General features: G+C 36.8%; 1 protein-coding gene across 1 annotated transcript in view; it reads left to right on the top strand.

The window, feature by feature from the left end:
- Window positions 1-22,226, top strand: part of LOC128230050 (uncharacterized) — a 44,808-nt gene extending 22,582 nt beyond the window's left edge. The window contains exons 3-7 of the mRNA XM_052942036.1: window positions 8,970-9,067; window positions 10,188-10,320; window positions 14,113-14,289; window positions 16,322-16,503; window positions 18,372-22,226. Of these exons, the coding sequence (XP_052797996.1) occupies window positions 8,970-9,067; window positions 10,188-10,320; window positions 14,113-14,289; window positions 16,322-16,503; window positions 18,372-18,764 (983 nt within the window). The 3' untranslated portion in view covers window positions 18,765-22,226. The remainder of the gene's footprint in view (window positions 1-8,969; window positions 9,068-10,187; window positions 10,321-14,112; window positions 14,290-16,321; window positions 16,504-18,371) is intronic.
- Window positions 22,227-26,446: the final 4,220 nt, after the last annotated feature.

The following is a 26,446-nucleotide window of genomic DNA, read 5'->3' as shown; positions in this document are numbered from 1 at the left end:
GCAATTTCCCCCTATGTGGATTAATTATCTCGAATGATATAAGCTGAAATACAGGCTTAACATAGCGCACATTAAAATGATGTCCACCATGCGAATGGCACTCACAAAATGTAATAAATAACGAAGAAATATAAGAATCAAGACTAGAATTGCCCTTGTATATTAAGTTCTTTGACACTGTTCCATTGTGGGGCTGTCCTCACGGCGTAGTTTGTGAATCCTCAGGCTTAGGCCTAGACAGATGATTGGCGTAAATGAAAATATCAGTCATCAGGAATTCGCAGAATTGCGCTATTGTGTAACTAGGTGCTACCCAGAACACTTGTATACATTTACGGAGAGACACCAAAGACTTCTTTGATAAAAGGTAGCGTGTTTTTATTCTGAGATATTGTTTCGGTTATTGTATACAACTCCGGGACGAAAAACAATCGAGGATAAGGCGCAAAACCTCATTTTAAAACTCTGGTGTCAAATCTTTCTTACACAAGGGCTTTCGAAGATGTCTTGCTAATTTGATTGCTGTTTGTAAGGTGTAAAAACGCATTACACGCCACAGTTTTTACCAACAATTTGGTTTGCTGTCTGTCTGGGTGAAATGTTGTGTGGTCTCAAGACATGTTTCGTCCAGATCAGACAACCGTACTCCTGAAAGCTTCTTTGTCCTGTAATTTAATAGAATTTATCCTCACAGTTTTAAAGAACCAGACTGAATTACGCCCGTCACTTTGTCCGGGCTTTTGAAGAAAATTATGTCCTTCAATAATTATTGAACTTTAACACCAGCATTTAGCGGACGACGATACGCTTAGTTTTCTAGTCCGTGTAGCTATGAGAATCCTGCAGCTTATCTGAGAGAGTCTAAATTTCAGGACTTCTCTTCTGAAAACAAACAACGACAAGAAAAAAACATCAGTCAATATTCTTAAAACGATTTGCGTGTAACCCAACCGACATGCATTGCTTGACCCTTTAGAAAATATGAGAACTATAGGATGGGATAATATAATAATTATTGTCTTAACATGTTTGTCTTGTCGCATACAAATCAACTAGCAGCATGTTATTTCGTTAGCTGCAATGTCACCTCTAGATTGTAGTATCGTGTGTCTACAGTGTCCTCTAGTTTGTATTGCCGTTTGTCTACTGTCTCCTCTAGTTTGTATTGCCGTTTGTCGACAGTCTCCTCTAGTTTGTATTGCCGCTTGTCTACAGTCTCCTCTAGTGTGTATTGCCGCTTGTCTACTGTCTCCTCTAGTTTGTATTGCCGTTTGTCGACAGTCTCCTCTAGTTTTAATTGCCGTTTGTCGACAGTCTCCTCTAGTTTTTATTGTCGTTTGTCTACAGTCTCCTCTAGTGTGTATTGCCGTTTGTCTACAGTCTCCTCTAGTTTGTATTGCCGTTTGTCGACAGTCTCCTCTAGTTTGTATTGCCGTTTGTCGACAGTCTCCTCTAGTTTGTATTGTCGTTTGTCTACAGTCTCCTCTAGTTTGTATTGCAGTTTGTCGACAGTCTCCTCTAGTTTGTATTGCAGTTTGTCGACAGTCTCCTCTAGTTTGTATTGCCGTTTGTCGACAGTCTCCTCTAGTTTGTATTGCCGTTTGTCTACAGTCTCCTCTAGTTTGTATTGCCGTTTGTCTACAGTCTCTTCTAGTTTTTATTGTCGTTTGTCTACAGTCTCCTCTAGTTTGTATTGCCGCTTGTCTACAGTCTCCTCTAGTTTGTATTGTCGCTTGTCTACAGTCTCTCCTATTTTGTATTGTCGTTTGTCTACAGTCTCCTCTAGTTTGTATTGCCGCTTGTCTACAGTCTCCTCTAGTTTGTATTGCCGTTTGTCTACAGTCTCCTCTAGTTTGTATTGCCGTTTGTCGACAGTCTCCTCTAGTGTGTATTGCCGCTTGTCTACAGTCTCCTCTAGTGTAAATTGCCGCTTGTCTACAGTCTCCTCTAGTTTGTATTGCCGCTTGTCTACAGTCTCCTCTAGTTTGTATTGTCGTTTGTCGACAGTCTCCTCTAGTTTGTATTGTCGTTTGTCGACAGTCTCCTCTAGTTTGTCTTGCCGTTTGTCGACTGTCTCCTCTAGTTTGTATTGCCGTTTGTCGACAGTCTCCTCTAGTTTGTATTGCCGTTTGTCTACAGTCTCCTCTAGTGTGTATTGCAGTTTGTTTACAGTCTCTCCTAGTTTGCATTGCAGTTTGTCTACAGTCTCTCCTAGTTTGTATTGCAGTTTGTTTACAGTCTGCTCTAGTTTGTATTGCCGTTTGTCTACAGTCTGCTCTAGTTTGTATTGTCGTTTGTCTACAATCTCCTTTAGTTTGTTTTGCTGTTTGTCTACAGTTTACTCTTATTTGTATTGCCCTTTATCTACAGTCTCCTCTAGTTTGTTTTGCCGCTTGTGTACAGTCTCCTCTAGTTTGTATTGCCGTTTGTCTACAGTCTCCTCTAGTTTGTATTGCTACTTATCTACTGTCTCGTCTAGTTTGTTTTGCCACTTATCTACTGTCTGATCTAGTTTGTTTTGTCGTTTGTCTACAGTCTCATCAACTCTATATTGCCGCTTGTCTACAGTTTCCTCTAGTTCGTATTGCTGTTTGTCTTCCTTCCTCTGTTGTTTGTCTTGCCGTTTGTGTACAGTCTCTCCTCAAGTCTGTTTCGACGTTTGACAACAGGCTGTCCGCAAGTTTGTATGTCATTCGCGTACTGCCTCTGCCCTGGCTTAGGGACAATCAAGGACTAGTCAGTGTTGCTGGTTGCCAGAGCTATGCGGGCTTAAGAACAATCAATGACTAGTCTGTATTGCCGTTTGCCAGAAATAAAGTACCGCAATCTTTGCCTGTCTGAAAAATATATGATAAGACGAGAGTAAAAAGACCGTTCATTTCGAGTATTAATGTCAGAAAGCAGAAATACGTATGGAAAAAGAAGTTGTGTTTTATTAAACTGTCAGTCTCCCTCTCTTCTAGAAATCGGTTATAACGCACGAGTGCCATCAATGGCGACAAAAAGCAAAACAGGATAATTCATCTTCAACAGACATTTAAATATACAGTATGCTTATAATTATAATAATATATTCATTTAGAGAAGGTATATACACATTAAGACATAATTACAGGTTCAACCATAACAACATCATATTTACAATGCGAAAAATATTTTCTATGAAGAAAAAACAACAATAAAAGAAACACAATGCAATTAGTAACTCATCTGCATTGCACTTATACAGTCCAGGGGGTCCAACGTGAAATGTGTTCGCCGAATTTTAAGTTAGGGAAATTGTGTGAAGCCGAATAAAATGGCGGCATTGAAAGGAATTTCGGTGTTTCAAGGATGTATTTTCACCTGGTAAGTAAATTATATCACCTTTCTCGCAATATAAATACGCCTACCCGGAGACCACACGTGTAAGCGTCTCTCGGTTTTTTAACCTATGTTTCTAGAGGCCTTTACAAAAAAGTTATGGAATGTATAAGCTGAACGATTGATTGTTTAAAAAGTGAAAATAGAAAATTGCGTGACTTGAAACTGTGTTTTCGGCCCAAGTTTACCATTCTTGTACCTGTTTTAGCAATTTGTTATTGAATATTTGCATTATTTACCTTTTCGACCGCTACTGCACTTACATGGGTATTATACGGCCGATTTTTTCATGTTTAAACACCTTTTATGTTGGGCGACGAAGTTTCATGCAGATTTTGTGTAAAGCAGAATCAGAATATACCTGCGTCAATAAAAGTTTAATTAAGACATGAGCTGTAACACATGTTAATAATTATAACAAAAGGAAATTTGAACATACCGTGTATTTGCTATGCAAAATTACTTGTATAGTATTACAGCAATTCATCTATATGAACTCGGAAATCAAATTATTACTCGGTAAATAAATGTAAGAACTCTTGATGTAACACGAACGTCCCGCAATAGAATGCAATATAATCAGTATGATTTTATCTTACCAACGAAAGACGTTTTTAAGCAGTTGAAGTCTACCCATACCCATACCCAACCCCACAACCCCGGCATGCAGTTGTCTTGCAATGGATCTTTGGGTACAACGCTAAATAACAAAATATATGTATGAAATAAATGTTATGATATAATAATAAAGCACAATGACTTACTTTCACTGAAATGTACTGATATTTATGTTGTCTAACCTGGTCTAAAATAATTTGTTAAAAGTATATGGTATTCTTATCAATGCAGGATTATAGATAGTGGAATGTATAACCCATTAGCAATATCACTTTAAAGCTGCCCTCTCACAGATTTACCATTTTACAACTTTTTTTATTTTTTGTCTTGGAAAAAGAACATTTTTGCGTAAATATCTGCAAATCAATGATAAAAGATTGCTGACAAAAGATCGGATCGCAGATTTTCATATTTCTGTTTGAAAATTAATGTTTTATAGCTTAAACCGTTACTAACAATTTTTTTTTTTTTGCATAAAACATACATTTTTTAATTTAAATATATTTTTTGTCGGCAGTCTTATATAGCGGGTTTCCATGGATTTTCGCAAAAACGGCTCGTTCCAGGACTTAAATCAAAAAGTTGTCAAACCGTTTAATCTGTGAAAATGCAGCTTTAAAGCAGGCTTATTCTGATTCTGCTTCACACAAAATCTGCATAAAACTTCGTCGCCCAACATAAAAGGTGTTTAAACATGAAAAGGCGGCCGTATAATACCCATGTAAGTGCAGTAGCGGTCGAAAAGATAAATAATGCAAATATTCAATAACAAATTGCTAAAACAGGTACAAGAATGGTAAACTTGGGCCGAAAACACAGTTTCAAGTCACGCAATTTTCTATTTTCACTTTTTAAACAATCAATCGTTCAGCTTATACATTCAATAACTTTTTTTTAAAGGCCTCTAGAAACATAGGTTAAAAAACCGAGAGACGCTTACACGTGTGGTCTCCGGGTAGGCGTATTTATATTGCGAGAAAGGTGATATAACTTACTTACCAGGTGAAAATACATCCTTGAAACACCGAAATTCCTTTCAACGCCGCCATTTTATTCGGCTTCACACAATTTCCCTAACTTAAAATTCGGCGAACACATTTCACGTTGGACCCCCTGCAGTCGTATACAAGAATTATTCTGAACTATGGATGTATAGAAAATAATTATTCTGTACAAATCATGTTTAATTAATATAACAATTTTAGTCATTTCAACATACATCATGTACACGCCGACAGACACTCAATAAATCACAACCATTTATAAAACAAGTTATTTCTATCTTTAACATAGTGAAAAGATAATATACCTTTTTGTTACTAATGACACATTTCAAGAGGTGCACTTTGTATTTATGCTTAAATGTAGTTAACATTTTCACATTTCGTATTTCACCGAGAATAATATTCCAAACCTTCATACTGTAATACGAAAAATAATCCATTTAATAGTTAGTTCGCGGTGTTTTCATTAAAACTAAATCTTGCTTTGAATTTGATCTTAGAGAAAAGTGTTCATTATTTGCAAAGATTAGCAATTCAGACATACCTCGTGGCCATTCCATTAAGGTATTATAGACAAGGGTTGCACAATGGTATTTACATCTGTCTGTTAACGTTATATACGTTAGGTATCAGTACAATATTACTTTTAATAACACACATATCCCTTTTACGATTTGAAGTTTCCTTGTAGAGACAATACTCTACGAAACGAGTCGTGTCTCCAATGAGAATAAATTATTAGAATGTTGTACACATATAGCTATCAAAACATTCAAGGCAATCTTTGCGTTCGAACGTCTGTTATTGGTAGCATACTGAATCTGAATTTATCTATGATAACATACAAATCAACATTCCATAACATATACCAGCCTAAGAATCGAGTATTTTACTTAGAAAGAGAATGATTATATTAGCAATATAGGTTAATCTACCACTGTTGACGTGTATAATGATAGACATTGATACCCAAAGAAAACATGAACTCTTTGCCCCAGACGCTCGCCGCAGACAGTTTCCATAACAAGGAAAAGATAATCTCCACCGAAAAAGGTTTAGCAATGCAATCCTTCACCAGAGAAGAAAAAGAAAAAGAGGTTGAATGTCGAGGACCACGTATCTCTCTAATGCTCTGACGGGCCTGAAAATAGCTCATTTAAATATAATTCTCATCATTTTGGTCTCAAATTCCACTTGTTTTGTCCCGAGACACTAAGGACCTGGATAGTGTGTTTCTCCAACGTGTCTTTGGCAGTAACAGCACCCAGACTAGCCAAGATGGAACTAAACACCCATCACAATTATATTGATTATTGTATTAATGTTCATTTTGTTTTCTTTATAAAAAATGTGCCGAACAAACAAAACGCATTTCAGAACCAATGTACGCATTTTAAAGGTTTGATCAATTTGTGCTTTTATTCTTTTATCTTGTGGTGTAATATACCGTTGTTCGCATTTTTATCTGGATTGTCTGCACCAAAAGCGACATAATTATGTTACGACGAAACGAGCAATGCTAGAGGTGATGGAGGATACGTTCTTGTTAGCCAATAGGACAACATGCCAAGCCAAGAAAGCGTACATCTAGTTCAAGGAAAAATAAAACAGAGATAATTGGGTTGTGTCCTCTAACATGTCTAAGTGGTCTTTTAACTGACACATCTTAAACAAACTTAGCGATATTGCAATCTAACATCATTACACGACCTTCTTTTTACGGGAGAGCGTATATGAGGACATGTTGGAGCTATATTGTATTATATTTGGAAACGTAAGCTGACAAGACAACGGTTTTATATTTTACAAACGCAAGGCATCACAATTAAAAAACTACCAGAGTAGTATGTCCAAATGCGAGGACTTTAATTCATGGTGATTCAAAGGTATACTATAACAAATTTGCAATAATCACCTTTTGTTCGTGACATCTCCATTTATATAATGTATTTGAGTATCAGGAACGCAATCTATATATTGATGTGGCGGGCGCTGATTATAGACGAAAATTACCCATTTCCGTTTCCTGTAAGGGCTTTTACGCCTCGCAATGGGGGCGCCATTTTGGGGGTCCGCCGGCACTCAAGTCTGGTTTCCATTATCGCATACGTTAAAATACCTCTCTGTGAAAACGCGTAAAATTGGACTTACTAAATACGAAAAGTAAGACCAGACATGCGTTAAGTGTTCTAATTGTGGGATAATGCACGAAATCAATGTTATAAAAACTAAACTCTAAGTCGTTTCCTGTAATCATAGTGATTCTATATAGAATCAGATATTGTCATACTGGGCAAAGCTCATCTCTTTTTTTCCTGAATTTTAAGTAGATATTATGGGAAACATATGCTGCGCTCCGAAATTTTGTTAGCAACTACAAGGACCAGTATCATATAAAAAAAAAATTATGTGAAAAATGGTTTAAAATACTATCAAATTTAATGGACAAAAAGATGGAACAATGGACTGCAAGCGACCTTTCATTGACTTAATGAAAGCATTTTTTTCTTTATCTTGATCTATTATCTCGAATGATTTAAGCTAAGATTCAGGGTTAATGTGCTACATATAAATGATGTCCACCACGCGAATGGCACTCACAAATAGTCATAAATAACGAAGGAAAAGTAAGAACCACGACTAGAATTGCCTTTGTATAAGCTCTTTGACAATGTCCCATTATGGGACTGACCTCAAGGCACAGTGATTCCCGGGCTTAACGCCTAATGCAACTCACCAGGGGATTTGCTATTTTTTCTCTCTGGAAATATTGGTTTTACAGGAACGCTCGGAATTATTTAAGCTTTTGTGACACCCGAGAACAATAGGGATCAAACTGGAAAGAAAATTAGGGTGACATAAATTGAAATTAAGTCGTCGTCAGTGATGCACAGAATTGCGCTATTGTGTCAATATGTGTCTTCGGGACACATTTATACGCCTTGGAGAGAACTAATCGTAAATCCCCTTTGTTGTCTGAAAGGTAATGGTGTGCTTTTCTAACCCTTTTTTTATTTAATTGAATGTTTCTCTGAGTCGGAAATGAAAACGTCGGAATGCAGGCGCAAAAACCCATTTGATAAATCTATTGTCAAATGTTTTATAACACGAGAGCCCTTCAAGATCACTTGCAAATTTGATAGCTGTAAGCAAGGTGTAAAAACGCATTACACGCCAAGGTTTTCCCGGACAATTGTATTTTTCTGGTTGTCTTGGTGAAACTTTTGTTTGAATTCTAGGAGTCAATCACAATACTGAAAGACTCGGAGACCCTGTAAATTCAATAAAATTTACCACCACAGTTTTCCAGAACCCGGCTGAATTACGACCGTTATTTGGTGAGGGATATGGAAGAAAGGATGTCCTTGAGCAATCATTTTACGGCATTCGTTGTTAACTAAACAAACGTGTGAAGGAGTTTTTACGCTGTGTGTTTGGGAATTTCTGGACATTTTAAGAAAATCAAAACACATCTGACAATATAATTTAAACCATTTGCATGTCATCCATCATAAATCTGCAAACTTGAATACATTAGTGAATATAAGAAATACATGTATGTGATCTTATAATGTCAGTATTATTTCTTTTTCGATCAATTTCATTCAAAAACGCTTTATTTACCCACAGACTGCATCAGTAACCAGAAAAATAATAATTAAACTTTTAAATGATATAAGGCGCCAACAAACCAAGCATTTTGTTCATGTATAAGCATTTAAGCTTTTTTCGCTGTTTTGGCAAAGCCTTGGCCGCGTTGCCGATGACGGCCAAACAATTTGATTTTGGCAATAACCCAAACACCATATGAGGTATTCAATTGAAACTTAACGCTCATGTTGCCAGAGACAGAGCACACATGTACAACATGGTACAAACTGTGGCTGTAATAATTGACGATATGAGTTATGCCCCTTTTTTCGATTGCATGACGTAAGTCTCTCCACTGTTCTCGGGCTGTAATTATTGTTTCCTATATTACAGCGGACTACTACCATGGCTTCATGTTTTCGCGAGGGGACAATACCAAGGCAATGCCTATCTACGATCTCAACGGTGCTCTAGCTGGAGTTCAGTCCAGGGTATGTCGTTGTTTTGATGTTGGTGTTTTTTAAACCTACAGGAACAACATTTTACAAAGATCCGGTTTAAAAGCATAAGAAGCAAGCCAGCACAAATTATATATAGTGACACAAAACTACAAAACGAACACATATGTATGAACATATCAGCATTTGTAAATGGTGGGGGTGACCGTCTTGTCACGGTTAGTGAATACTTAAAACTAACTCAGCCGCACGCTTTCCGCAACATGTATGAATAAGTACACTCATTCGGAGCTCAGCGGCCATTTTTATCGAGAACAACCTCGGATGTATGCCAATACATCAGTTGAAGTAGTTCGTATTTTTTTAATTATATCATTAAATAAATGTAATGTTTTAGAGTTGTATTTATTGATCTAAGTTTAAATTGATTGCCAATGAAGAGTATTATTGCAAAAATAATAAAGATTCCCAAGAGTAAAATCATAAAGTTTAACTGCTAAATAAAATTACTACGCGATCTACTAGCAGCGGACTTTAACGTACCACTTTCTGGGTATGTAAACCGTCCAAATACATCCGAGGTTGTTTTAGATAAAAATGGCCGAGGAGTTCCGAATGTAAGTACACTATTATTTAGATCGGGGTAAGCATGAGTTTGGAGGCGATGAAGTAAACCAAAAACTAGCTGCTAGCAAGCATGGTTTTCAAAACAAAGTATTTTTAACTTAAAAAAAGAAGAAATATATTCACAAAATGATTCATAAATACATTCAGTTATCTCCGAGTTACATTGAAAACCAAACATTTTGTTTTTAGTTTTAATACAAACAGTTTTAGGATACGAGCAAGGCATGCTTCATTGAACTTAAATTTGAGGATACGGATATTACATGCTTTAATGAGCCTAAATTTGAGGATACGGATTACATGCTTCAATGAACCTAAATTTGAGGATACGGATTACATGCTTCAATGAACCTAAATTTGAGGATACGGATTACACGCTTCAATGAACCTAAATTTGAGGATACGGATTACATGCTTCAATGAACCTAAATTTGAGGATACGGATTACATGCTTAAATGAGCCTAACATTGGTGTTATGACAATGCACGATGAAATATTAAATTAACACTGCGCGTTTAATTCCAGTTCCGGTTACCCATTGGCCAGCGAGGCTATAACTCTCAAAACGAGACCATTTCCTTGCCACCGGTGGAGGTGATGCCCCCTGTCCTAAAGGCGTTCTCCGACGGTCGAGGTAGTCAGCACTATACCGTCACTGGTAAGTTTTATCCAGGCACGGAACTCACCCGAACCTGCAGGGACAATCTCAATCGGAACACCTCGACTATTATCCAACATAATTGACCTCGTAAGTAGTACGGGTCTTTAAAAATAGTTCAACATTCCGGCGCCATAATTGAAAACGTGTTGTATGTATTTCAACTGTCAGGGACATTTTGAATGTTTTAGGGAGGAGAAGTATCAAATTATTTATATTTTAACTTTATTTGAAGTTTCTCAAAACCGTAATATAGACACGAATGAAAATCGTGTCTATTTGAATACATTTTTAACATAATCGAATGAGTCTAATTAGCGTTATGGTAATTGAGTTAATCGCCGGTGGTCTCATCACATTTCGTATTACCGTGGTCCACCCCGAAGCTTGCCTGAGAAGGCCGAGCTGTAACGATCTGGACAAGCCAATAAGTAAAATATTTGACGATGACCCTATTTAAAACGTTACAACTACCTAACGCAACAGAGAAAGAGAAACCAGCAACAAACCTTAAGCAACATTTTTTTCATTTACTTTTTATGAAAGCAATTTTAAATAAGCAATTTTAAAAAAACCTTGAATAAAAATGCCCAAACATATCTTCACTAATCCTGTTTATTATGATAACACTCTGTCTGAGCAATGTTTAAATCCAACAACACTTTCAGAATAATTCCCATAAAAGACTGTAATGTAATCCTCTCAGAATAATTACATTCAAGATTTGAGAAATCTTCTAGCAATGGTGAAACTTGTAAAGAAAACGTTACACCAAAGAACCAAGATCTGAGAACTTTGCTCTCATAAACCAAACTAGAATGTTGTAGAACATATTACAAAAACTCCTCCAAAACTTTCTCTCAAATTCTGTAAGATTCTTGTTTATTGTAAGAAAACTTCTATACATGGAAATTATAGGAAATTATAGAACATTCGAAACAAATTCTAATAAAAAACATCATAGGGGAAAGCATAGTTTACTTTAATGAATCTATGTCATCTTACAATGAAACTAGAAGATTAAAAAATGAAGTACTGAATTTAAAATACATATGCATGTGACAAAAGGCACAAGGCTAAGGCGTAACAGACACTAACGTGAGACACACAACCCACAACAACACAGACATACCGTACATGCATACATACACAACAACACAGACATACCGTACATGCATACATACACAACCGCACAGAAATACCGTACATGCATACATACACAACAACACAGACATACCGTACATGCATACATACACAACAACACAGACATACCGTACATGCATACATACACAACCGCACAGAAATACCATACATGCATACATACACAACAACACAGACATACCGTACATGCATACATACACAACAACACAGACATACCGTACATGCATACATACACAACAACACAGACATACCGTACATGCATACATACACAACAACACAGACATACCGTACATGCATACATACACAACAACACAGACATACCGTACATGCATACATACACAACAACACAGACATACCGTACATGCATACATACACAACAACACAGACATACCGTACATGCATACATACACAACCGCACAGAAATACCGTACATGCATACATACACAACCACACAGAAATACCGTACATGCATACATACACAACCGCACAGAAATACCGTACATGCATACATACACAACAACACAGACATACCGTACATGCATACATACACAACCGCACAGAAATACCGTACATGCATACATACACAACAACACAGACATACCGTACATGCATACATACACAACAACACAGACATACCGTACATGCATACATACACAACAACACAGACATACCGTACATGCATACATACACAACAACACAGACATACCGTACATGCATACATACACAACAACACAGACATACCGTACATGCATACATACACAACAACACAGACATACCGTACATGCATACATACACAACAACACAGACATACCGTACATGCATACATACACAACAACACAGACATACCGTACATGCATACATACACAACAACACAGACATACCGTACATGCATACATACACAACAACACAGACATACCGTACATGCATACATACACAACCGCACAGAAATACCGTACATGCATGAATATAACGTTATCATTTAATGTTGGGTCAGCCAAACAAGAGTTTACTGGTGAATTAAAATAGTTTAGGAGAACTCAACTTCTGTAGCTTTTTGCATAAATATTCAAACTTGTTCCAACATGAATCTCATTTCGATGTGCAAAAGTAACCTCTCCCATGGCTTTTTATGCGTTTGCGTAGCTGTCCATAATTCATAGTTTGCTTCTTCCGTAATGGAATACGATGACTCTTTCAAAACGGTAGCCATGACAAGTGAATGAAACTTACTGTTTGACACTTTAATAACATGTTTGTGGTAGCGTTGCAATTAATAACAAATACATACTATACAGACCCAGAGGGGTGGAGATATGTTCGTGTAAGTAAATGCAATTAATAATTCAAGCAAATAGGGTAACACACTCAACATTAATGACAAGGCTACTTTTATATGATAAATTTATTGATCTATTGAAGTATATAATTTTACTGATGTATTGATCCCTGTTTATATTTTTGGTGTAAAATCAGTATTAGTTTTCTTTAAGCTCGTGTTTGATTTTTTTTCACTGAGTTGAAAAAGTTCACTAAGATGCTTTATAAATACAGCCCCAGGGTTAAAAAAAAGTTATTTCAAGAAAGCTAAGCATACATTTCTCAAATGTTTCCCCTTGGTAGATATAGTTCGCAGACGTTCTGTCAGGTCTAATAAATCTTAAACAATGGATATTTACCTTAAGGATGAAACAATGCCAAACAAATAAGATTATAAGTGAATAACGTGTTGTCGGCTGTCGTGTTAGCATGTAAAGTACACCAAGAAACTGTTGAGCGCAGCACGTACATTTATTTTGTTCTTTAGTAAATATATATGTTATGCTATGTTAAAAATGTAACGTTCCCGTTCGTGCAATTCTTCTAGGAGGGGAAAGAAATGTAACCTTCCCGTTCGTACGAGTCTTCTAGGAGGGGAAAGAAATGTAACGTTCCGCTGTAGGCGGAAGTGCGTTCGTAGAACGTCGCTGTACTTGATTATATGCGGATTTGCATACTCAGGTCTCCGTGTTGATGGAGAATATGTGTATATAAAGACCAGTCGACCCCTTCTGCGTTTAACATGCTTTTCTCTGAAGGGATTTGTTGCGTCTTATTCCTCGCAAGGCACAAAATACAGAGTACTGTTTTGAAAAAGTTGCCGTGGTAGGGGTCAATGAGCAAATGGAATATTTTTCTTTATTTATAATGAATCGTTGTATAATATAATTATGTAACTGAATGTAAAAGTTTAAGAATACTAACCTGAATTTTTTCAATTATTTTCCTCTTTCACCCAAACCCGTCCTTACGTTTTGTAGTGTTCTTATTCTTTTTTGCCCAGGCCCCAATTTCTCGAAACTTCTTTAGTCCCTTATAACAGGATTAAGCTTATCTCACTATTTTTACTACTTCTTTAAGAATTTTTAGAAATTATTTAGGAATAATCTGTGATTATCAGAATAAACCATTTATCATTTATCAAAATCCATTTTCAGTATGTATTTTGGCTAATTGAAATAAGCGACTTAAGCCTGTTAAGCTTAAGAAGTTTAGAGAAATTGGGGCTTGGTCTTAATTGCTATTATATTTTCCTCCTTTTCTAAACATACACTTCGGACTTAAATTAATGCAATATTATTCTTTACATTTAAGCGTACTTCAATCACCCGAGCCTGATCTGCAGTCCCCTTGTTTCCCCGGGCGTGCTGCCGGGGCGTGGCCTCTATATCCAGATGGGCTTTAACCCCGCCCGCCACTTCCTGTCCGTGCCGCTACACGACCGTGACCTCTCGCCGTTATGGGTCCGGGGATCATGTCTACCGCAGATGGGTAAGCAAAACAGGGTTTTTTCCACAAATTGCTTTCCTATTTTTAAGGATTCACTGTGTTGTCTGGTTTATTGAACATCTAAATAAACAATGACTGCACTTCACATAATGAATAGAAAAAACCCTAGAACAGACATTTTATTAAGTTTTGTACAATGCACATCGTCTTGAAACTTACATTGTTCATGTATCATGTACTTTATAGTTAAAGGGACTTGCTCAATTTGACCACATTTGATGTACTAAAAGAAACAACTAACAGCATCACATATACATGTATACCATTATATGCACGTCTTGAGCAGTAAATTCAGCACACGGATACCATTGCATGCACTGAATACAGCACACGGATACTATTGCATGCACGTTTTGAGCAGTGAATACAGCACACGGATACCATTGCATGCACGTTTTGAGCAGTGAATACAGCACACGGATACCATTGCATGCACGTTTTGAGCAGTGAATACAGCACACGGATACCATTGCATGCACGTTTTGAGCAGTGAATACAGCACACGGATACCATTGCATGCACGTTTTGAGCAGTGAATACAGCACACGGATACCATTGCATGCACGTTTTGAGCAGTGAATACAGCACACGGATACCATTGCATGCACGTTTTGAGCAGTGAATTCAGCACACGGATACCATTGCATGCACGTTTTGAGCAGTGAATAAAACACACGGATACCATTGCATGCACGTTTTGAGCAGTGAATACAGCACACGGATACCATTGCATGCACGTTTTGAGCAGTGAATACAGCACACGGATACCATTGCATGCACATGTGCAGTGAGCATTAAATTCAGCACACGGATACCATTGCATGCACGTTTTGAGCAGAAAAATTTAGCACACAAATACAACACACATATACTATTGTATGCACTATTGGAGCAGTAAATAAATACAATAGTGTTTTTATTTATTGAAGCCAACGCATGAAACAGTTAAGGGAAAAGTTTCATGAAACCTGCATTTGACCACCATCCCTCGAGCATTTGTTATCAAAGCTGCACGTTCAAATTGAAAGAGCTAACCATGCATGCATGATACCATTAACAAGAACCATGTTCATTGACTGGCGCTTACGAATATCAAACTTTTGCATAATTAATTTTTATGACTTGAATCGAAAGCGTTCGAAAAAAATGCAACTCCACCTCTGAGTATAACATTTTCATTTTGACTTGCTTTTGCGCTGCTTAATCGGTTTTTAATGACCGCTGGCACGCTTGATTCGATCAGTTTGATTGTTTTACAATAAATTCTCTCCCTCATTTGATTGATCGATCGATCAGCTTTTATTTTGAGAACTTTCAGCTTCATTGTTGAACCCCCTAAAGCAACCAAACATCAACCATTAGACTATTCACTTACAAAATTATTGCTATCAGTGCTTATCATTTTTTTGTAATGAAATAAAAAAATACAAAGGGGTACATGTGTCAGTTCACTATGGTTGCAGAAAAAGCTTATCATCATTTCCCATCCCAATACAAATCCCAAGGTCCAATAAAGAAAAACATTTTTATAGCGAATGTTTAAAGAGGAAGTTCCTGCAAAACGAAAATAAATATATAAATAGCATGCTTAATGACTATGTTATTCGGTAATGGTACTCTTGATATTTCATTGTTTGCATCAATTGATATGATATGCAGACAATAATTTCATTTCAAAATAAGTTTCAATCTCTCTCACACACGCTCCTTTGAAAGGCTGACAGTCTGTACCTTCTCGCAATCGGAACACGCTCGGTTGTTTTCGAACAAAATCCCGAGCTTGCCGGAAATGGCCGACAAGTTACGGTTGCTGTAACACCTTACATTATATTAGTAACCTACCTCCACCATGTGAGAGCTCGATCTACCCACAATATTTTGATCATGTATCGAGGAAAACGTTTGTAATCCAATAACTTAATTAGTGGGTTGAATCTGAATCTGAATCAAAAAGTATAAACAACAGTATTTCAAATATGTGGACATTTGATTTTATTCGATAATTCATTTCCAGGTACGCATTACTTCAGTAACCTATCCCGCGCGCTACCGTGTGAGAAGCTCTACCCCCTGTTCCTCATGTACAATTGGGAGGGACAACTCGCGGCCTTTGGCTGGCTGTTCCAGGGACGCCCCTACTCCCTCCGGTCAAATGACGGAGTTGAGTGGTTCCGTCTTACCACACCCACATATCCGGTAAGCAATATTTCCTTAATACCTTTCCCCCTTCGGACATCCGGAAGTCAGACTTTCAGTTGATATGCGGTTGGCTAAGAGCATTAGGCTCTCACCCATTCGATTGTAGTAGGGTTGATTATGGGGCGGTCGACTTTCAGACGGTCGTTGACCAGTAGGTTGATTGGTCGGTTATATACATGTCTTGGTAAGAGTAGGCCAGATAAGTTTCCAACTTGGTCACAGGGTCAAATATAAAAAAAAATATTTGGAACAAATCAAATGCATTTTAATTGTTGTTATATTCATCAAACTTCATCAGAATGTTTCCATTGATGAACTAGAGAACAAATTTATAACTGGGTCACATGTGATCAAATGATGGGTCACTAGGTCAAATCTTATATTTCGTTGTCTGGTTTGATTTAGTTCGAACTTGGTCAGAATGTTCCCCTTAAATTAAGTCTCACTTGCTTGTAAAAGTGGGTCACAAAATCAAGTCTTTGGAAAAACACTAGGGGCATTATATTTAACTACTATTCTTTATTCTACATGTTTCCCCTTGATGAACTCTTGGGCATATTTAAAACTTGGTCACATGAGATAAAAATTAGGTCTAGTTCACATCTTATATTTTTGTTTAAAACCATATCATATTAATGATTGGTCAGATTATGTCCCTTGATAAAAATCTCACCGCATACGTCACATGGGTCAAAACTAGGTTGCTAGGTCCAATATAAGAGAAACAAACTTGAGACCATACTAGATACAATATATCTAGTCCAATAGTTATTAAACTTAATCAGAATGTTTTCCTTGATGACATCATTGACTAGTTTGAAACTAGGTCACAGTATGCCAGAAAGTAGGTCACTAAGTCAATGCATTGAAAATTATCATTTTCGGCACCAAATATTTGAATTGATTGGTCTTAATGTTCCCCTTGATGTAATGTTAGTAAACTATAAAAGTGGGTCAAATGGGGTAAAAAAACTAGGTCATTATTTGAATCTTAAAGAAATGTTGGGAACAAACAGAGACAATATATCCGCTCCAATCTTAGTGAAACATAAGCAGAACATTTGCCTCGACGCAATCTTAGATTAGTTCGTAACTAAAACCTAGGTCACTATGTCAAAAGGCCTTGTGGACAATACAGAGGCTATATGTATGGAATAGTTCTGCACCAATCTTTATGACACTTAACCAGAATGTGTGTCTTTGTGGACTATTTTATTTATTTGAAACTAGGTAACAATTTCAAACAGACTCTTATCTCATAGTCAACATGCATCACAGCCGCAGTTCGTGTTCCGGTCGAAATATTTCACCAATACGTGATGTCCATTCAATCTACTTCGCTTAATCATTTGGGAGATATGCTGTTTACTGGAGCTTACTGCTCCAAGTTGAAACTTATTGGAAAAGGTTATCTTTTTGTTGACGAAGCATAACTAAATAGTTAGTCCCCTAACAATCAACAGCTATGTTTTAAGAATGTACGTTCATAAATATATATTGGTTTTTACTTTATGCGACCCAAGACGGTTGAAAACAAGATATTTATTGCAGACTCGATTAAAATTTCATTGGGTTAGGCCAATCGAAAATGTTTGCATCATATATAACGACTATTTCTCTCCATAGCGCCAAAAACTAGATAGCATGATACATTACAATTTAGATTTTGTATTTACATATAACAAGACATTGACCAGACATGATCATTAGATTGCATTGCGAACTTACGCATGTTTACGCCAACTACAGCAAAAATGCCTAGATAAATGTACCTCGAAATAGCATTTGAAGTTTTTTTTTCAAGCTTTATAAATAGTTAATTCGTCTTTAAATTTCAGTTCCTCTAATTCGTCTTTAAATTTCAGTTCCTCTTTGACACGAGTCAACTTCCCCCGTGCATGTTTCAAGAGGGTTTCCAGGTATTCGGGATCCACGTGTATCTTCGACGACACGAGACGCTCGTGTGTCCACGTGAAAACCCGCAACGGTACCCACCTAGCGACAAAGCACATGGCAATATACGTCATAGCGCGCCAGCCTCCCAACAGACACATGATATTAACAACAACGAGAAAATAGACATTCGAGGGAATTACGATGGAGTTAATATTTCTAGAGACGAACAGTTTAATTCTGTGGACATCAGAGATAAAGCGAATAGAAAACCATCCTCCTCCAATGATTGCCCCGTCGCGAGAGATTCCTCATTGATATTATTGACTTCTGTGATTTTATTATTCATGAGCGTTGTCAGATAGCGATACTGCAGAAAGACCGCTCTCAGGGATAATATAAGCACTTTCAATTTTCTGTGATGGATATTGCGAAATTGCCTTCGAAGTTTTGCCTTCTCGTTTGGCATCCAAACGTCAGTGTGGATGACATTCCGTTCATCCGGTTTCGCTCAAGACGCTAGCGCGCAATTATGGCACGCGTTCTTATGGATCGCGCTATTCCGAGGACAAAATCGAAACGAATATATTTCGGTATTTTACCGAAAACTGAAATATTGTTTGGAGGGGGTTAAAGAAAACAGATTGAAGTCTGAATGTAGGGGAGCTTTATTTACGAAACATTGGAGAGATTCAGGCATTAAGTCTGCACCAAATGTAATTGTTGTAATATCATTCCAACAACCTATCTTTTGGTTAAAAAATGAATTGTTTGTTTCCGACTTCACCTTCAAAAAATGGGGTTGATATGTTAAATTGTTTAGCTGTGGTTGAATGCGATTCACACACTTACAATGGTTGACATTGTCTCATGACTCATGTTAACTAGGCACTTTTACAACGTACATTTCATTCCGATAATTCGTCTTGTCGTCACAAAAGAAAACTCCGCAAAAGAAGTACCGAAAAGAAGTACCCACTAGAAGTAAACACAGAATATTCCAAAAAGACGTAACCGAAAGAAGTACCCACTAGAAGTAAACACAGAATATTCCAAAAAGACGTAACCGAAAGAAGTACCCACTAGAAGTACCCACTAGAAGTAAACAAAGAAAAAACCAAAAGAAGTAACCAAACGAAATACCAAAATATTAAACAAAAGAAGTAACCAAAACAAATACCGAACAGAATAACCTACTAGAGTTAAAAAAAGAAATAACCAAAAGAAGTACAAAAAGTAAAAGGGTTTACAAATAATGACGGGATATATTTCGGTACGATGCAAAATTAAGCTCTGTCGGGAAACTGGACACACTTTTATTTTATAACGCCTTACCCTGGAATGTTGCGAGGAGACCCGGGAGGGTTATACTCATTAATGCATAATAATATGATGTAAAGATATCATACTCATTAGATGACAGTACGATATCGTAGCTATTATATGATCGTTAAATCATACGCCCGTTTATAATAGTCGATGAGAAATAAGGAGCCCGTGTTTCTGGGCAGAAAAATCTGTTACCAAGAACGTTTCAAGTGGGTTTATAAAAAGTTGTTAATGGTAAAATAATTTGCAATCGAAACATGTCACATTTGTTCATTGGTATTAATCCGTAATGAACAGATGTTTCTCAGCTGTTACATCGATATGGGAAAACAGACACGTTGATCACCTTAATGGTAATTTTGATCAAAGTTATGCACCAGTCAATTGTAACCACGGCCCCCAGGTCCGGGGAATATCGGAGACTTTGACTTTCGGTCCAGCCAACCGGGTAAAATCTCCGCTCTGCGGGGAAGAACTGATGGTCAATTCCCCGCAAAATGTCCCCGCACCCCAGGGAGCCTAGGTAAGGCAAATTTCCCGCTATATTTTGCGCGAAGACAAAACCACCGCATTCACCCGGCACTGCGGGGCCACCTGAAAGGTAAAAACACGGCCCATTTTCCCGGCTATCCCCGGTATACCTCCGGACCTTGGGGGCCGTGGTTACAATTGACTGGTGCATTAGACTTTATATTAAAGCATGCACTTATTGGCATCATTTCATTTTTTTCGATACGAGTAATAATCGCTGTCGCCATCACGTATTAATTAAGTATTGCACTAAATGACTTAAGTTAATGAGCCAATTGGCTTAACAATCTTCTGTGACTTATAATATGGTTGATAATGACGCCGTCTGAGTGCGTTTCGAAGCAATTATTCCAAATGATAATGTCGCAATCTTTATTTAGAATCTAAGTGTAATTCTGAGCCATCAAATTCATAATAAACGTCATATTAGCGATAATGTAGCAATCTAAATGTGATTTCGTGGATTCTGAACCATCAACTTCAAAAGGTTTATGTCGACGATAATGGGTAATGTCGCAATCTAAGTGCAATCAGTAACCATTCAAGTCGGAACTTTCATATCTATGTTAATGCCATCATCTCAAAATTTATGTCACAATTTGATGTGACACTGAGACACCAAAATAATTATCAAATACAAGGAGTGAAAATACAAGCACCGGATGACCTCGCTAAGTCGGATAAAAGACAGTAGTGGAACAAGTTTATGTTTTGATAAGACATGTAACACTTATTACCTTGCATTATCTGAAAACATAGTGATATTAAACATGTCGCAATATTGGTGAGATTCAGGTCCCAATATCACGAAAATACTTAAGTCAAATTTTAAACTCAGTCTCAACTCAGTTTACTATATAATTCAAAATTTATTGGAAACAAAAATATGCTTTCACAATTCACAATTTTAAAAACGCATTCTTTTATTGAATGTTTTGATCATAACCTTTAGTCTAGATTCCAATTGAAAACCTTTTTATAGCCAGAAATGAACTTGAGTACAATTCATTGCCTTTTAACAATTACTCAAGTACATTTTTTGCTCTAGAATAAGATTTCTTTGAAATATTGTCAACATCTTTCAATAACACATTCTATGAGGAAATAAATTTACAAAAAGTATGAAAACATGCAAGATTTTGAATAATACGATGCTTGTACGAGGTAAACTGAGTTGAGATAGAGATTGAGATTTGACTTAAGTATTTTCGTGATATTGGGGCCTGGTAATATAAGGACTGAAAATTATAGTTACATTTTCACTACGAAGGGAGGGGAATGTGCCAAGTGACGGGGGTAATGTAAATAAGAAATAATAATTTAGCGCATTTTCACCCCGTCACTTGGTCATTCGTCGCGAAAAAGCAAAAACAAAAACATAAATGGCAAAAATGAGCTTGAGCCACCAAATAAAATAGAAACTTGTACCAGATGAAGCACGATGTTAGCACAGTCTGATCAAGTACAGTCGAATATGGAGAACTGGTGACTTACATGGAGGCATGTAATACGATTTGATTGGAAAGATTGATTAAGAAAGACGCTGCCATGACAGCGTCAATTACGGCTGACACCGGCCCATGGTTGGAACAGGACTGGAAAACTATACCTCGTTATAGTGATCACATCGATCTGTTTGGTTTATAGGGAGAAAAGAAAAGATTTTCCCTGAAAAAAAAGAACATTCCGTGTTACATGAGACAAAAACGCACCATTAAGCAAGCGTTTTTCTTTAGATTTTTTGATGATGAAGGCTTCATTTGTTTCGGATTACAATGAGACTTTATCACGGAAATTGCTTAGACTCTTCACATGATATTGTTCCTTCCTCCGCTCATTAATTTTATCAATGTTTCAAGTATGTCTTTGAAAGTCTTTTAAATAACGTTACCGTTCTGAAGTTTCCGTTGTGATGTTGTTACCATGGTTACCAGGTTAATTATCTTGTAATAAAAGTTATTTTCATATTGCTGATGTTCTTTTTTTGTCGGTATTTCATTTGCAAGAATAATTAGATCGCTCGATGAGACGCTCTGTGGGTATCTTTAATTTGACTTGTCTTTTATATCCTTTAATGCCGTAAGCTCGGAAATCCGTTGCCATGACAACCTAAGAAGTTTTAAATTTTTCTCTTTCTCCTGGGAGCGCGAACAGGAAAAATGGTATTATCTACTTTGTACTTCAACTATTACCTGTCAGGATCCGGCGATTACGGATGAAATATATATCATCGAACTTTCCTTTAAGGCTGAACTATCCTTTTAAATTTGATTAAATATTGAAAGCGTACCGCATATATCACAAAGAAATTGCGCTTAAGGTGAAATAATCCTCGTTACTCTTTTAAAATAGTAAAAAGTTATCGTTAAATTCAGAAAAAAAACATGAAACATATTTCTAAATTATTATACATGTCGGCTTTTTCCGTTTTTATGTGACTTAACATCGTGAAAACGAACTAAAGGGACTCGTTCAATGTTTTCAAAATGCACTTTTTATGGGATTTTTATTACGAAATAAAATGTAGCAACTCATTGGGAGTGTTAAAACTAAGATACTGATAGCTAAAACCCTTCAACCAATGTTGATGTATGCTCAAAATATTGTATTGGAGTCCATGATTTTGAAACGCGCTAGTAACGCGCTTCAACAAAAGGCTGTAGCGTGATTGGTTGATTGACATTATCACGTGATGTTACCAATGTTTTAAATAAAAGTTAAAATAACCATCAGCTTATTATGAAATCGTGTGGGCGATTTGATTAGGTGTCTGTGTCTAATGTTTTCATGACTGTTCGTTTCCCCTACAACCAGATTGTTTTTTTAAATACATGTACTTTAAAGATGCACTTTTACTTCCACATAAGATTTACCACAATTTTAATAATATTGTTTTAATTTTCCAAAAGGGATGAATAAATATCGAAAACAATGGTTCTTATAAAGGATATAGTTTGATTGAAAGAAATGAGCAAAAAAAACACAGTATTTCTATCTTATGAGACTATAATAGACCACAGTTAATATTTTAGCACTCACCAATTATTTAATATTTTTGCGTTTTCTGCTATAAATACACGGTTACAATCTTCTTATCAGTAATTAATACAAAGAAGTTAAAGGTTTATAAGTCAAAATTAACGTTTGTTACACTTGTGTTTGTAGTGATTTTGAATAAAAGTGTCACTTTATTTGTATTTTTCTGCAATTCCGGTATCATAGAATAAAACAACTGTTTTGTTTGTGTTTTTAGATGCATTTCCGAGAAAATTATTTCGGTGCCAAAAAATGAACAAGTCCCTTCAAGGTCATTGTTTTAATGAGAAGTCTTTCGACTTTAACATTATTCCAAATAAATTGGGGAAACATACCCTGTCTGATTAAAAAATCTTAACGTGAGACACGTACATAAATCATTCAAAATGAGAAACCCTCCATTTCGACTGGCGCATCTTTGCTTCATTAGGGAGAATGTACAACCGTGGACTATTTCGGAACGCTGACGTACGACTAAAATGCTCATCCGGTCATATTTTATGCACAATATAATAACAAACGGAGTCTAATCTGTCAGTAAATACCCATAAGAGCATTTTGCGTCCCGCTTCTGTCATTAAGGGAAGTCAGCTCAGACCGAAAACGACAAAAGCTAATGAATCCATTATAAATCAAGTAAATATTTTATGAAGACTGACCATTGACAGACGACGAAGTCGTATTCATAAACAACATCGAATAAAGGGGAAATGAGAAAATGAGTAAAAAAAGCAAATCACTCCCACGGCTGACGTCCATTTTCGAGTGGATATTTCCAATATAAGGATTATTTGAAGCAGATGTTTCTGTGATTTGTCTGGATTAGGTCTTGGTCGCGAGAAAACTTGACATTTGTCTCCAGTCGCCCACAGCTGCGGACCCACCGGGGAATATAACGAGTGGGCCGCTGACCAGAAAGATGGACACAGCGCTGATGCATTTTCGTTTTGTTCTCACAGCAAAATGCTCGGATAATTTGTGTGGATCAAAAAGCTATCTCGCGGTTAGATCTTTAAGAGGTTCCTTTTAAGCATGCACAAGTTAATGGGTGATATGAAGGAGTTCGGTGGGCACAAAGGCTCAATTGCTAGAAATGAAAACTCCATGCGGGCCTTTCTTGCGAATCTTGCCTATAAAATGGTTAGATGACATTATGTAATATTTTAATGATTAAGAATTGGCGGAGTGGGCGTAGCAAACGAGCTCTTCTTAAGAAGTCTTAGAATAAAACCTCATAGGTTTACAAATTCTCAACACTGGCATTGTCAGCATAGCTCATTGTCTGACGTAGGGATTGTGTATCGGATGAGTGGCAATAGGCGGACCTTTATACACCTGCGAAAGTTGAATTTCTTAATGATTAATCATAGCACTTAATGATTGTCTATCTGCAATTCCATTGGCTAAAAATGTAGGTTGCATTATTTTAAAAAAATAGCCGAATGCATTTCCCATTCGATCACAACCTTTACAAAACAGTGAGAAAGCCATGTGCGCTTGTGGTGTAATTCTAGTTATTAGCAAGATAATTAGTTCTCAGCACTATCATGATCACATGTGCACATACAAGAAACAAGAGCGTGACGTCAACGTGTGTCTGTTTTCTTTTTCAACCAAAATGGGAGCATAACTCAACAATTATAAAATCAGAGTTATCCTCATCACTGAACATGTGTGTATTGTCTCTGGTAAAATGTTTACCATGTCTATTCGAATATCTTAAACGGCTTTTGAGGTGTGGTAAAGGTAAAGGTTTACACGATGTCAAGTAAGACGATATTTCTTTTTCAAAAAACAGATGAGCTAAGAATACATTCTTATTTGCTATAGGTGTATTTACAAAAAGGCCGTAGTGGTCGTCTGACTACATATCTGTCTTTATCAATGTTTATAACAGTATCCGGGGTTTTTCTATGATCGGTCAACGTTATTTTAGGTCCGGATTTAATTAAACGGTATCTTTGTAAATAAGAATACAACCAACAATTCAACTGTCATTTAATTCTCAAAATAGGACGTCACAGGCTGTCACCACGCCGCCCGCGAAGTTATACTGTACTCATACAATCCTCGTTCACCCCGCGACTGTCACGCCACGAGCAAGAGCCCAACAATAGCTCTGGGCGCGGGTCGATACGGCTTTATATGGGCAACACAGAGAATGAGCCGGGTATAGGCGCATTAGTGACAAGTTCATCTGGTGCTCGTGATTGACACCATTGTTGTTGTAGCGTGCGATTGTGACACGGAATTATGGCATTAGCGAATGGACTTGGTATGGTCGCTGGAACTAAGATTAAATCATATACTATATAGGACAGTAGACGTTCAACGGAAGGGTTACAGAATATCGGCGTTTGAAGCTGTTTTAATACAAACCGATATATACACTATGGGCGATGCCGATAGCATCTAATGAACTTTGTAAGGCGTTCGCTTCATTTAAAGAAATTTTCATGAAGTGCTATGACCACAAATCTATTAGTAGTTCTTATCCGAAATGTCAACGACAAATATTGCACGTAAATTAAGTTGAAAACGTTTACAAAGGTGTGCTAGTATGCCACAAATACATTTATTACTCCTTTCCATAAACAAGAGAGCCATGAGGGCCCTATAACGCTGACCTACATGTAAGTACCACAAGGCTATATACTGTATCGCCCAACTTGTTCTACCCACGGACTTACCCATTTATCGGAAATGACATAAAATCAAGCATGACATTTATTACATTCTGGAAATGTTTCATCATGAATGGATAAAGACTGTAGCATGGAGAGCTACATGTATCAAGCGTTGCCAAACTGTTGTCATAGTGACCTAACTCATAATATCGACACGATACTTACATGTAGTTCCTCGAACTTGATAATATTAAAAAGATACATAACACGCCACGTACTGACCAAGTTTCGTAAAGATTGGGTATTAAATTCGGTTCATACAACGTTTTATACAAATTGTTAAAACAAACGTTATTCTACGACCATTTACAATTGTGTTTAGGTGAGCTAAAAAGCCAGGAAAAGTAATGATGATATAACCAAAGTTATAAATTGCAATCATCCTTTTTCTTAAAGTCCAATAATACATCCTACTCGATGAAAGCACGATTTCTTGACAAATATAGTGTCTATAAAGACACCAC

Source organism: Mya arenaria, chromosome 4 (assembly GCF_026914265.1).
Source record: "Mya arenaria isolate MELC-2E11 chromosome 4, ASM2691426v1".
NCBI classification, from domain to species: domain Eukaryota; kingdom Metazoa; phylum Mollusca; class Bivalvia; order Myida; family Myidae; genus Mya; species Mya arenaria.
The sequence above is the reverse complement of the archived record's forward strand: the minus strand, read 5'-3'. Positions and strand labels throughout refer to the sequence as shown.